General features: G+C 49.2%; 5 protein-coding genes across 5 annotated transcripts; 2 read left to right on the top strand and 3 right to left on the bottom strand.

Annotated features, from left to right (window-relative positions):
* Positions 1-3725: 3725 nt before the first annotated feature.
* Positions 3726-4475, bottom strand: PG998_015155 (uncharacterized protein; the record flags this gene model as incomplete). The annotated part of the gene is made up of 1 exon (XM_066881971.1): positions 3726-4475. One exon carries the CDS (start codon positions 4473-4475, stop codon positions 3726-3728), a length of 750 nt encoding a protein of 249 aa, XP_066722988.1.
* Positions 4476-6979: 2504 nt separating this feature from the next.
* On the top strand, positions 6980-7612 carry PG998_015154 (uncharacterized protein; the record flags this gene model as incomplete). Its single annotated transcript, XM_066881970.1, has 1 exon — positions 6980-7612. The coding sequence occupies one exon, from the start codon at positions 6980-6982 to the stop codon at positions 7610-7612; it is 633 nt and encodes a 210-aa protein (XP_066722987.1).
* On the bottom strand, positions 7581-8422 carry PG998_015153 (uncharacterized protein; the record flags this gene model as incomplete). The annotated part of the gene is made up of 3 exons (XM_066881969.1): positions 7581-7821; positions 7878-8197; positions 8246-8422. The coding sequence occupies 3 exons, from the start codon at positions 8420-8422 to the stop codon at positions 7581-7583; spliced, it is 738 nt and encodes a 245-aa protein (XP_066722986.1).
* A 1472-nt stretch (positions 8423-9894) lies between these two features.
* On the top strand, positions 9895-10441 carry PG998_015152 (uncharacterized protein; the record flags this gene model as incomplete). Its single annotated transcript, XM_066881968.1, has 2 exons — positions 9895-10316; positions 10427-10441. Exons 1-2 carry the CDS (start codon positions 10113-10115, stop codon positions 10439-10441), a joined length of 219 nt encoding a protein of 72 aa, XP_066722985.1. The 5' UTR covers positions 9895-10112.
* Positions 10442-10632: 191 nt separating this feature from the next.
* PG998_015151 (uncharacterized protein) lies at positions 10633-12497 on the bottom strand (the record flags this gene model as incomplete). Its single annotated transcript, XM_066881967.1, has 4 exons — positions 10633-10955; positions 11367-11525; positions 11569-12170; positions 12220-12497. 4 exons carry the CDS (start codon positions 12495-12497, stop codon positions 10633-10635), a joined length of 1362 nt encoding a protein of 453 aa, XP_066722984.1.
* Positions 12498-13211: the final 714 nt, after the last annotated feature.

Genomic DNA, 13211 nt, shown 5'->3' with positions numbered 1-13211 from the left:
CGCGCGCTTTCAGTACCACGCTGAGCGGTTGGTGGCATCGGCCATCACGCAGACATACCATTACATGATGCAAAGCGGCCTCGAGTATGGCCTGCTCACTACGGGCGAGACGATTGTGTTTCTCAAAGTCGATTGGGCCGAACCCCAAACCGTGTACTATCATCTGGCGGAACCTGGTCCAGAGGTTTTGGCTCATCCGAACAATGCCAACATCTGTTCAGCTGTTGGTCAATACTTAGCGTTCACACTGATAGCGCTCGGGGTATCTGGAGAACGTCGGCAGCACGGGCAGGAGGAGCGCCGGAGAGCGATGAATGGCCTTCAGAAGTGGGCTGAGGATTTCGAAACGACACTACGTTCTGTTCCAGAAAATGAACGATCGGCATCGCCAGAAAATTCGTCTTGCTATGTACCTACAACCTACGAAAAGGTCGATCGCTCACCGCACCTTCTCCGTCGAAGGAGACGCCGATCCACTGATGGAGTGTCTAAGGAACAGCCAAGAAAGGATTCGTCAGGATCATCCGACGATGATGAAGAAGCAGCACCAAAACCACCGGATACTCCCACTCCTGCCGAGAGAAATACAGGAGGGGCTCGGCGTAGCCAGCGTCTGGCGTATCGGTGGGAGAGTGGTGTGCAGGAGCAGCGATACTGTTCACAAAGATGCCTTTCGGGGCTGGTCCAAGGGCTGTTTCTGGATATGCGTTGCCCGAACGTGATACTTCACCGCAAGGGTGATGGTAGCGACTGTGAGCGTCATCCTGTGGATCATGCAACGTGGATTCGCCTCCTCCAGGAGCAGCTAGAGCAGTCTCTTGACGACGGGATCACACCACTAGGCGATGGTGGTGCGAGGAGTGTACTTTTTAAGGTAACCCTCCTTGCTTATGGCTACACCTTTGTTAGCAAGGGCACCATCCAGGCTTTTGTCAAGGACCTCGAGCACGAGGCCGCCATCTATCAGCGGCTTAGGCCAGTCCAAGGTATGTATGTGCCCGTGTTCCTGGGCGCCATTGACCTCCGATCCATGAACAAGATTTATTATTACGACCATCGAGTCTATGTTGTGCATATGACATTTCTATCTTGGGGTGGGCTTAGTATTCCGCAGGGGGTGAACGACGGGCAGAAATCCCTCCCAGATAAGGCTCTTCGGGCCCTGCAGGCTATACACCACGTGGGGGTGGTTCACCAGGATGTGCGATGGGCGAACATGTTGTTCAATCCCGAGACGAATGGGGTCGTGCTGATCGACTTTGAGCGTGCTTCATTGCTCCAACCGCTTCGACCTCCTCTAGCGCAGTTGGTGCCAAACAAGCGGAAACGCAGGCTTGGCAGGACGAGCGGAAAAACCACTAAGAAGCTAGAAAGTGAGAGAGATAAGGGTGAAACCTTCGCGGAGGACAATTCGAGAATGAGATCTGTATTATTAGAGCTCGACGTGATATAAAACGGGGCATAATCCACCAGCACAAGTACTTTGAGCAGCACACCGGCAAATAAGAAGAGACTAATTGTAAAATCCCTTTCCACTTGCTTGATCTAAGTCTAGGCTTGACTTTACTACGATTACCGACATCCTCCCTCCATTGGACCACTTCACTCGTCCACCAAGGGAATTTCTCAATAGTCCGATTCGATGCATCGCTGTCTCTAATGCTATGCCGGACGGGAGATCATGCGTGACGCCTGGGAGGACCTGAAATGTCTTCGAAACAAGACTCCCAAGTTTTTGCGATCTCGCACACGTTGGAGCCTTTCCAAACGACCAAGGACGGCGTGGACGCTTTAGCAGTATCCAAATGTTTCCCTTAGTTTGAGGGTCGTGCCGGAACCGACGATCTCGGAGGATGGGCTGTGGTGTCACAATTCTGGCCCTTCGTGGAAAAAGTTCCCAGGCTTAAGTATGGCATTGGCGGCAGTCAGCACATCTGCTCCCTTGTGGCTTTGGATAGGATCAACAACGGGCCAGCTCCGCTCATCTGATCGACACTCACAACGCAGAATTGAGCCCTTCGCAACGTTTTGGAATCTGCGAGCAAATAGCCGACGCGATTGTACATACACACAAGATGGGCGTGATACATTTAGATCTTCGGCTAGAGAACATCTTAATTAACCAAGTCGATACCTCATCTCTAAGCGTTTGGTTGTGCGATTTTGGTGGATCGACGTGTGAGGGGCTTGGTTTGGATGGCGGTCACTTGCCGGACACACCCTTCTTTGACCCCCGAATGAAATGGGAATCAACACCAGCAACCGACATCTTCAGCCATGAATATAAGTCCGCCGAGGAGGTGCTGAAGGCTGTTCGCGTGGAGATGGTCGCATCGCTCCTGTAAGAAATGCACCACGCATCTACCATTCTTCTGTTTTACAATCTCTGAATCCATCTCGAAGGGAAGCTTTCTAGGTGAGTCGAAATAATGGTGTCCAACGAGAGTTTTGTGTTTCCACGAACTTTAGCAGGTTCGGCGGCTTGCGTTTGGCTGGGTCCCGATGCTTGCCCTCGTAAATCAAGGGCAATTGCTGATCCGAATGTTTGATCCCCTGTCGAAGCTGTGTGGTAATAACTTGACGAAAACGGCTGAACTCAAGTAAAAGTCCGGCTGGCTGTGAGAGGATACCCATCTTTACGCAAGAGTAAATGGTGGGCTGCGTCGTGGTGTTGAGGAAAGACCAGTGTCAAGCCCAGTACGCTTGCGAGGCTCAACTGAGTCAGACTGGGCTGACCTACAGTAGTTGATCCTTGGTGCTTGTTCCATGCTATCAAGTACTTAGTACTGAACATCCCCATGCAAATTCCAATAGGGCACTTTTAGTGCCTTGCACCCGGCTGCAATCAGAGGGAACACCTTTTCGCATCGAACCTCACAACATTCGACAACTAGGTCAGCGGCATAGAATGATGAGAATGCATCGTTTGTTAGCTTAGCTACACAGCCAGAATCCAATAGTCCGAACCGATAGACAACGGCCCAAGTCGCGAATGATGATGTAAATTCCGAACACATGCGTGTGGTAGTGGCCGCTGGACGAATAGGTCCGCAAAACACCGTGGAGCCTAGGATATTAAAAATTACCAGGACAACAGCTATGTACAGTAACAGAGGCACGAGCGTTCAATAGTACGTACCTGTAACCCCACCTCGAAGTGCTAGCGATTATCCCCAGTATGTCCACCAGGGTACAGTAAGTGCCTGTTGTCTGGTTAAAATAACTGGCGCCTACAGTGGGTGGTGGATACTGCTTTTCGTAGGCCATTTAGTAGCAATCAACGAATCGGGAGGGGGATTCGTACGACTTCGCCTATTGTTAACGGCGCCACGATGAGAAGAGATACTGTTTACACGAACGTAGATTTCTGCTCTGTGTTGTCACCGTAGTTTTGCTAGCTTTCGGCTCGATTGATCCTACGTACAGACCTGTCCAGGGTAGGTCATTACGGGTCATGCCTTACAGGAGGTTTTCGGTCGGAACAAAAACAGGTCACTAAAACAGGTGCTAGTCGCCCAAACAAAGTCACTGACTCGCAAGTATCTTCTTATTCATCGTGCACTGGCTCCAACACCATGGAAGATGCAGTGCATCTGAGTACCTTCAACCCCAAGTTCAGCCTGAAGCCTCTGCTTAAAGTCTTCCAGAAAGCCAGCACTGTAGCTTCCAGGTTTTGCCAGTTATAGCTAAGACTGCCCCGCTTTACCCAGTGACCAGTAGCCCTTTTAATTCGGCAACGTGAGACAGTCCTGCAAATCACCCAGCTTGAGCCCAAAGAAACCAAGTTCCCGCTCTTCTGCGGTAGCATACATATCCTGTCGATCTTGCCGATCGACTACCCTCCACAATGGAAGCTCAAAATAGGGAGGGAAGAACCCCGAAAACTCCCAATCAATAATCCCGACGATCTTGAACGTCTCTGGGTTGATGAAGATATTTGGAGGACCAAGATCGTTATGGCAAAAGACAAAGGTGTCGCCTTTCGAAGATATTTGCGGCCAAGGACGGCGATCTCGTTCGTACACGCGCTGTGGTGGAAATACTGGAAGATTGGAGTCGACACTCCCAATAAAACTTCGACGTAGCGATCGAAGTTGTGGTATAATCACATCCTCAATCTCCTTGTCGACGACTTGGATTGCGGCCGGCTTGGATTGCTCAGCAAGATCGTCGAGTAACACTCCATTCCTGATTCGCTCCGTTTCAAGATGAGCGATCCCGTCTTGGTCATCATAGAATCGACATGTGGGAACGGGTATATTTGTTTGGGAGGCGACGAATTGAAGAGATGCTGCCTCGTTTATCAGTCGTTCACGAGCCCAGAATGGGTACATGACCTCACCGCCTAGTTTTCTGCCAAATTCCTCTTTGCGAAGCTCCCTTTTGATGACTCGATCTTCTTCAATGATGATACAACGTTCCCAGGTTTTTATGGTTATGGGATACTGTCGAGGTAAGCTGGCATCGGTCGCCATGATTTGTGAAGTTTTGCCAAAGGGCAAGACAGGCCGAACACTGGCTTAATGCGGTTCCCCTTAAGTACTGACGACATAGCACGGCCCCCCAATTTTGAGCTTGGCATAGCTTGGGCCTCACTCAGCCCACAACTACGACGCAAGCTTGAGATTTGTTGAGTTGAGATAGATGCCTCAAGATAGTGTGAAGATCACATAATGAACATAAGTCACTATCAGACGGCACGGAATTGCAAAATAAGCTGCGTGTATTCGAGATACGAAAACCTGCCATGCTGAATGATATTCAACCCCGGCCTTAAGACAAGATTCCCCATTGTTCATCAACGACACGTTCTATCCATATAGACGTATAGCATCCCTGCAGTTCTGCAATTGTTCACTGATTAGCACTGGCGAACGACACTAGAAGAATGTTCATATACCAGTTTCTAGCGGCAAAATTATTTTGGGTCATGCTTGGCAGCGTTTGGTCCACATTTTGGGTCGGCGCACATCTCGTGTGGATTGGCGTCACAAGTGTTGCATTTGCCCTTATGGGTGTCTGAAGTGACGGAGCGGCAATGGTAGCATTCATAGGTAGCCATAGTGGGGAAAAAGAAGGGCTTGACAAGAGCTGCTGTTGGTGTCTTGGAACGAATTTGAAGATATAATTGAGATGCTAGTTCAAAAGGTCACAATTTACGGGAAGTATTACATTTTATAGTCAGGTTTATGGACCAACATGTTGCAGTGTCTATGATTCCGACAGCAACAGTTCGCTAGCGGGCCAATACCACAAGAATGCCTCATGGATCAACGTGCCCACCGTAGGCTGTACCAAACTTCATCGTGACAAAATGGCGCTCAATATAATAGATGTGTGCACATGAATATGATCTTGCAGGGTGACTTCAAGAACCGGTGCTAGTGGTCCAAATAGGTGACCCTTGCATCTTGCCATTGCATTGAACGCATACACGTGTGATGTGATGTGCAACAACGAATGTACTCCATAGGGAGAGTTGTGATTGACTACAGCCTGATCTGATAAATGAAATTCCCCACCAATGAGTTCGCGGAAAACACAACTTGTAGTAACGGTTGCTTAACGGAATACTTTAGAACATTTGAAACGGTATGAAGAATATTGCTGGACCAGCCAGGACAAGAATGCGCGCGCACCATCTTATCACGCTCACGTCACGCTCACGTCGGACCGGCTTAAAGATTCATAGGCCGAATACACCACTTATTGCTCCGACAATGACATACACACTATTGATTCAGGCGATTTTTATCTGAATTTCGAAGGTTGGTAGACTTCTTAGCCTTCGAAATCGAGGCTTGCACTGCCAGCTAACTGGAAGACTCGCGGTACCGACATTTTTCCCGTGCGCTCAGGTAGGGAACACCGCTAGCTTGCCGGACACATGCCCTAGCAAACGTTCATGGCCTTCGCTGCCTAACGTATAGACTCCCCATTGCGAAAACGAAAACAACACTCGTTTGTTCTCCATGCTAGTCGATGATCATAGACATAGGGGCATGAGAACAGCGTTAGCCTCGTGCTAACGGGCGAGACTTGAAGTCAGTGCCACTTGAACTTTTTACTGTTGCGCCTGTTAGACCAGCATTTAGGAACTGGCTATGCTTACTCACCTAGGATGGCCTAACATGCAGTACATTTCACATCCTTCTTCGGGCCCACATAGCCTGAGCCCTTGCAGACGTCGCAATTTGGGTCCGCCATCGATTGATTGTGATGATAATAATGTAAGAAGAGTCCGTTGGTAACAGTTCGATGTGAATATATGTATTTAAGGAAGAAACATATTAAGGAAGAAACGTTGCTCGTAATGTCCAGCATCTGTTAGAAATCCGGCTATTTAAATGAAGACCAATTGCCACATGCCCAGTCACATGCGCTTGGGATTAGCCCGGCTGATCGCGGTCTAACTATGTGGAGTACCGCCATGTTTACTTCACCGTGCTATTTCTAGAGTTGGTTCACTTTTTGCTCCTCTCCCCATCTTCCGTGCTACCTAATACTATTCGCCTAGCATGTCTGTTTTCCAATGCAGTTGCAGTGCTGCTTTTGCAACGACAAGCCAGTTAGAAGACCACATTCAAGCGGAGCAAACTAGAGATTTTCAGGACCGGCAACTTTGCCAACGCCTCATTCAACGTCTCGAGCAATCTCTATCCCATTCGAAAGCCGAATGTGACATTCGAACCCCGGGCATCAATGACGCGGACGCGCCAGACGAGAGCGAGGGCACAGAGAAGTTGATTGCGAAACGGCCAGTGAACCGATTGAAGAAACATAAGGATCGGGAGGGGTATCACTGTCCTCTAGAGGAATGTGATGTCAAACCGGTCGATAAGCTGGCTATATTGCGGGACCACTATGCAACGCGTACGATGGCTCTTCCTTTATTATGCGACACCTCCTAATCTACTTATTTGCAGACATCGAACATGTGCGCCCGTGTCCAATCTGTCACCCTTTCAAGTCGCGAACAATGATCGAATGGATCCGCCACGTCAAGCGACACGATAACCTCGAGAGCGAAGTGGACAAGACTTTCATACGCGAAAAAATTATCGAATTGTATCGGCGTGTGGATGAAGAACTTGTCTGGGCCCATCCCAAGCCGCAAGCTTCACGAACGCAAAGGAGTCAGAAACGAACGCGGGAGGCGACTGAAATTGATTCAGATCAACCTCGATCACAGCAGCCCAAGCGGATTCGGCGCGCCATCACAACCACGCACGATGAACAGGCCCGGCAAGAAGACTTATTCTCTCCCCACATTCCATCAGGCGAACGAGTAATTGCAAGTGGCAACGAGATCACGGACTATACGTCCATCGAAACTAGCTACACTGCTGGTGCATTTTCCTCGCTACCCTATTCTATCCCAGATGACCATAATGCACAGGCTACACCCAGTCAGTGCATTGACCTGATTCCTCTTCCTGGTCAGATGGCAAGCCTCGGGCCAGATAGTGCATTTATGAACAGTCAACATATGCCGAACGGCCCCAGTCAGAACATCAATTCATATCCCACTCATTTGCAAGAATTTCCGTTACCTGACCAGCTGGCATTGTATATGCCTCCTATATTCCGAGCTTTGAACTACCCTCAGTGACCGACGGATCTGCCAAGTCCGGCTTGCTGAGTTCAAAGTTGATACCGATTGTCCCACTCTTGTCCTTCATACTTCGAACTTTATCTGCCACCTCGGGGGAATAGGGAATTGACATTGGGATCGGAGGGAGCAAGTCGCGTGGGAAGAACACGTTAGCGAACTCGTAGCCTTCTGTATGCTCGAAGGCGACCCGAGCGTCTGCGATTATCCTGCCACAGGTAAGAACACATCGAAGTAGCGAAGAGTGAAACCAAGGAATACTTACAAGCCACCCTCTGGGAAATAGAACGGTTGAGGTTTACAACCGGCATCGACAAGCGCGTTTCTGGTATTTTCGAGCAAAGGTTCCTTAACCTTGCGCTGATCATGATCCAAATGCGTTGCCAAGACAGGCAGCACAACTTTGTGTGAACCTATCCAGTATTCCACACGTGATCCTTTTGCCCATTGATGAGCCACGATTAAGAGGGGAGTGTTTGGGCCACCGGACCAGAAGCGGAAGAAACGTTTGGGCTTGGCCGTATATCTCAGGGAGTGTGCAAGAACAAAATCGTTAGAGAACGCTTTCAGGGTATCACGAACCCTCTTGAAGATTGTTAGATGAGACATAGGTAATATGATATCGTTGCTCACCGGATCGAAGATGACATGCTCCGTAAGTAGCTCTAGGGCAAGTATAGTCCCGTACGGAAAGCCTCTCGACTGGAAAGTCCGAATACGCTCTCCAATTTCGCAGTCTTGCAGTTGGAAGAAACCATGTTCCTCCAGGGCCAGCTTAGCTGCCTCCAGCCGAAATGTGTTCAACGCCATGCAAGCCTGTGGTTGTAGTCAGGTTCAAGAGCCACGTTTGGTGATGAGACTGAAACAAAGCCGCCTTCGGTACCCCGCAGGTAAAGTCGTTTGTCCGTTTGGCTTCTTCGTTCTTAAAACGGTCAGATACGGTAAGTTATTGGGCTTCTATGCCGTTTTTGATCGGAGGTGAAGCTAACCTAATGCTAGCTCCTTCCATACACTTACTCGCAGGGTTCCACTTCGCTCGACCCCTCTTTTGGACCTTGTGCAGGGATAGATACTCACATACAATTCTCCGAACCCTTTCCGCAGGGGTAAATGCTCTTGTACGTCTCCAATACTGTGCAGGGATAAATGCTCATGTACCATTTATCACACCTTTCCTACAGGGTTATACAGTCTAGTGCCTCGGGCTGGCCTATACCCCCATACCTCCAGGCGCTACCAATTAATAGCCACTTCAACGAAAGGGCCGCTCAGCTACTTTTATGTGATAAAATTGATAGTTATTGACATCGAGATGCGCATACGAAACATCATGTAGTGAGATGTATGTGCTTGCTCAGATAGAGATTGGTCAGTCATTCGGTCTTTGTCCTGACAGAAAGACCTAAGTGTGAGTATTGATATCCTTGTCAGCATGATGATGTCCTAAACTTCTGAATATACCAAAGGTGAATACGGGATATAGGTGCATGCGACTACATGGAGGTCCATGCCTCTATGACCTTTATCAGATTGAAGGACTAGAATCAGTCCATCTGGATTTGCCCATAAGCAAAGTGGGAGAAACGTCGTCATGCAAGCCATTTACAGCTCAGCGAATCTCTTCCCGGGACAGCATGCAACGGCTTGATCAGCACCCCTGACTATATGAGGCTAATGTGGATGGTGGTCCTGTCATTCGACTTCATGGGCCGTAGGAAGGCCATGAACACATAATGTCGTTATGCAAGCCATTGGGATTTGCAGCTCGGGGGTCAATCCATTCGCGGCTCGAAGATGAAGACTACGCCATTCTGAACAAGCTACAGGAGGACGCGAGCGGGTATAAGTCTCTCCCATTTCTGCTCTCGGGAAGCCCTGAGCCATATAGTTTGTTCACTTTCTCAGACTTTCACTAGATATTGTCCAAATCTGCATTGACTCTCAGAAGATCAAGCATCCCCTGCCAACACGCAACCAGCAAGTGTTACTCACCTCCAGTCATCTCATCAGGCCATCACTAACAAAAAAACAAAACAGTCGTCTTGTCCTTCTACCGATGCGTCATTTGTCAAACATTATGCCAGACGCAAACGAAAACCAGAAGACGGAGAACCAGAACGCAGAGAGTCAGACAGGGAAGCAAGTGAATGGCGATGAGAAGCCTGAAGGAAACCAAGACAGGGGCGAAGACCATCTAGTCAACGTAGATGAAGTTATCGACGAAAATTCTGGCCACACAGGGAGCTTGTAGCATCGTTTGGTCAATGAGAAGTCGGCCATATATTCAAGCAGCTAGTTACATCCAATCAAATCCACAAGGCCGTCTCCATAGGAGCTTCGCGGCAGAACGTTTTTCCATTGCGAACCACAATACTGGCAATCGTCATTGCCTCATTTCTGCCTTGCCTTCTGATCTTGAAGTTTAAAATCTCTTGGACGCCCGTCGCCAAAGCCCTCGAGACCTTCCTTTATTCATTCACTCCAAACACAGCTCGGAACTATGTTAGATCCCATCACTCCATCAAAGGAACTTCTTGAATCTCTCCAAAAGATTGCGTCCTTCGATATCAGCGCAGACGCGATTCAAGATGTTGAAATCGAGAACCCAAAGAAACGTCTTTGGAACCAGTTGCGCCGAGTGACATGGCCAGCCGAATTCGATGACTATGTCCAAAAGGCCACTGAAAAAGCCATGGATGAAGCAGTAAGGACCTATCCCTTCCCTATCTCGGCGTTACTGACTTAGAAAGAAATCACAGGTCATGAGAATAAGCCCAGAATGCAAGGGGTGGACTTCAAACACATATCTACTAGACAAAGGAGGTTTAATGTCACCAAGTATGCCCACAGTCATCATTCCGCTCATAAAAGCCCTCAGATGACCCTGCAACGATTAGGTTCAAAGATGGGGCGGGACCTGTGATTTGGGAGACTAAATTGTATCTAGTCCAGAAAGCAAACGGATTCTTGTTGCAAAGTGGGAAGATTTTCTATATTGCAGGAGCTTGCAAAGAATGAGACTAAACATTGAAGCTCTCACTGTCTTGTGCAAATGCCTTTTCGTGACCAGCGAAGTCGAGGAGAGCCTCGTCAATGTTAACTACCGAGCCCCAGTCAAAATCAGCATAGTCAGGCATAAATGACTTGTCGAAGCCGCCATAACACATGCTCGAGGTTGAAGCCGAGTTTATCTCACCATCGTGCCCCGCCTGTAACCCTCCCGACTGATGAATATTCCCGGCGCGAGACTCGCCTAAGCCCATATGTGGAATATTCCATGGATCCCCTAATGCCAGTCCGTCAACATCAGAGCGATAAGCTTCTGGGAGAGACGTGCGGGTATCTACAGGGAGTGGTTCTCCACTACGAATGGGCCCTATAGTTTCCACTCGATGTGAGAGGATCGGGGGTAAGATGTAGTTGGCGGACACATCGGCTGGTAACGATGCGGAATTAGGCGCTCGCATCGTTGTACTAGTCGCGTCCCCGTTCCTCTTCCGTTTTTTGGAGCTGGAGGTTATGTTCGTGTGCGCATCTTCTTGCCTAACGATGAGCCAACATCTCTCATCACCCTTGCAGGCCAAAGGGGGGAAACGTTAGGTCTGCTAAGTCGCCCTAGTGGGATCAAGTTAAGTGGCCCAATGCCAGCATTTGGATCACAGCTTGCGAGGCTCGGTAGCCCCAACTCGTCACACAAAGATTTGTAACTAGCAAGGAATGAGATTTTGTATCCTTAGGGAGGGTCGCGACTTACTCTCTTCCCAGAAGGCAGTAGAGGCTCGTGGCGGGATTAAAAGGTACATGTCCTCTGGGACGTGGATATCATCGCTGAGTATGCCCTCGCAAACTTCCTCCGTGATCTTGTAGCCGTCGGCCTTAAAGTGGCCAGCTGCGCTCCATCGAAAGTTGACCACTACTTGAATTAGATCGGTATTGGTTTGAAAGGGGCAACTCACCACTATATGCACAGTTCACAAGAAGTCCCCAAGGACCAATCCGCTTGGCTACGGCCTCCACCAAGCTGTTGATCCAATATGCTGATTTCTGCGGGCGGTGCCCGACAGCTGACAGCAGGTTGTCATCCTCGCTTTTTTGTTCGTTGTAGTGCAGGATCCTGAGGCATCGAAGTAGATGTTCCCAAATCCAGTCCTCAATCTTGGCCCAGTTTCGATGCTTGTTCTTCATCTCAGAAATTGCTAGAATTGCATCTTCCACGCTTCTCTCACCCTCTGTCGATCTGCCTAGAATAACCATCTCAGGCCCTGTGTAGTTTTTGCACTGAACAAACTGGGCTCGACCGGTTTTAAACTTCTGGGCTGCAAAGGATGCCGTGCTATCATCCCGGCGGTCGTCCAAGACCCTATCAGGACGGGATTGAGTCTCTGGAGGGTATCTCGCATTGCCCGCGCTCTCCCTTGCTATTGGAGTACTGTCGACGGAACTTTGCTCACTCACTGCCTCTGAATCTGGATTCGTGCACTCGCCGTATTCCGCTGGCAGAGAGGCCTTGCGTTCTTGACATGAAAGGTTTGCCTCCACGGGGCTTTCGTAATCATAGCTGCTGAAGATCTTAGCTCTACTTTCGTTGTAACGTCATACCGACTTACCCTCCATCAAGATATTTGCCAGGCTCACACTGAGCATTGTAGAATCTTCGAATGATATCTGTGGCCTTCGGAGCCTTACTACAGCACGGCTGGCCCCATGACTTGCACAGTTTAACGTCCTCGTCTGGTAGCTGTGGTAGCCTTAGAGGGCTGACATGAATCTTCACGGCTACCCAATGATGCCGTGTCGATAGAACAAAGTATACAAAGGCCTCCGGCGTCTCGAGCTCGACAGTACGCACTTGTTTGTCGGTGATCAAGATATGTGATGCAGCCATGAGGGGTTTCCTCGTGGAGCAGTCTCTTCTGCTCGCCAGATATCGTGAAGTAGAGAACGGATTGCAAAAAACTGTGGATAGAGATTCCCCGAGATTCATTTTACATACATGATGAGTACTCTGGCCACCCTCATGCAACCCGTGTTGAAAGTCAGTTCCAACCACGCTAATGCAATCGCCCCTAGTTGAATCCAGGTTACTGAGAATGGATATGAGACAGGGGCTGTCCACAGCCCCCTGTCAACCGATTTCGAAATCGGTTGACAAGGGTCGACTCAATGGTTGCATTAATGCAATTCCCTCTATTGCTAACAAACAGATCGCCGACCACCTCCCGGCCTGCGTCAAAACCGGGCCCACCCACACCAGATGATTCTGGGGTGAGTGATCCGCAGCTAAACTTGGGGGCCAGCAAGCCCCTTGTCACAAGTCAAACTAAAATACAGCTCATGAAGTTCTGCAACTTGATATAAGCTGTGATGTCCTTCTGCGAGACCGCCTTCAGTGGCTGCCTTATCTGCCATGTCACCCTACTCACCGAGTTTTCCTTCCAAAGTACACTTTCATCACCATGGAAGATTTGCTACGTGGTCCTGGTCCTGCATTCGTCTTTGTCCCTACCATCGGGCTGGCCAGTGTCGGAAGCCTTGCATGGCTCGCCTACCATCCACCTCTCCAGTCTCCCAGATATCGCTGGGAGAACATCCTTCTTTT

Source organism: Apiospora kogelbergensis (assembly GCF_038363985.1).
Source record: "Apiospora kogelbergensis strain CBS 113332 chromosome Unknown utg000020l_segment0_segment0, whole genome shotgun sequence".
NCBI lineage: Eukaryota > Fungi > Ascomycota > Sordariomycetes > Amphisphaeriales > Apiosporaceae > Apiospora > Apiospora kogelbergensis.
This window is presented reverse-complemented; position numbering and strand designations above follow the sequence as displayed.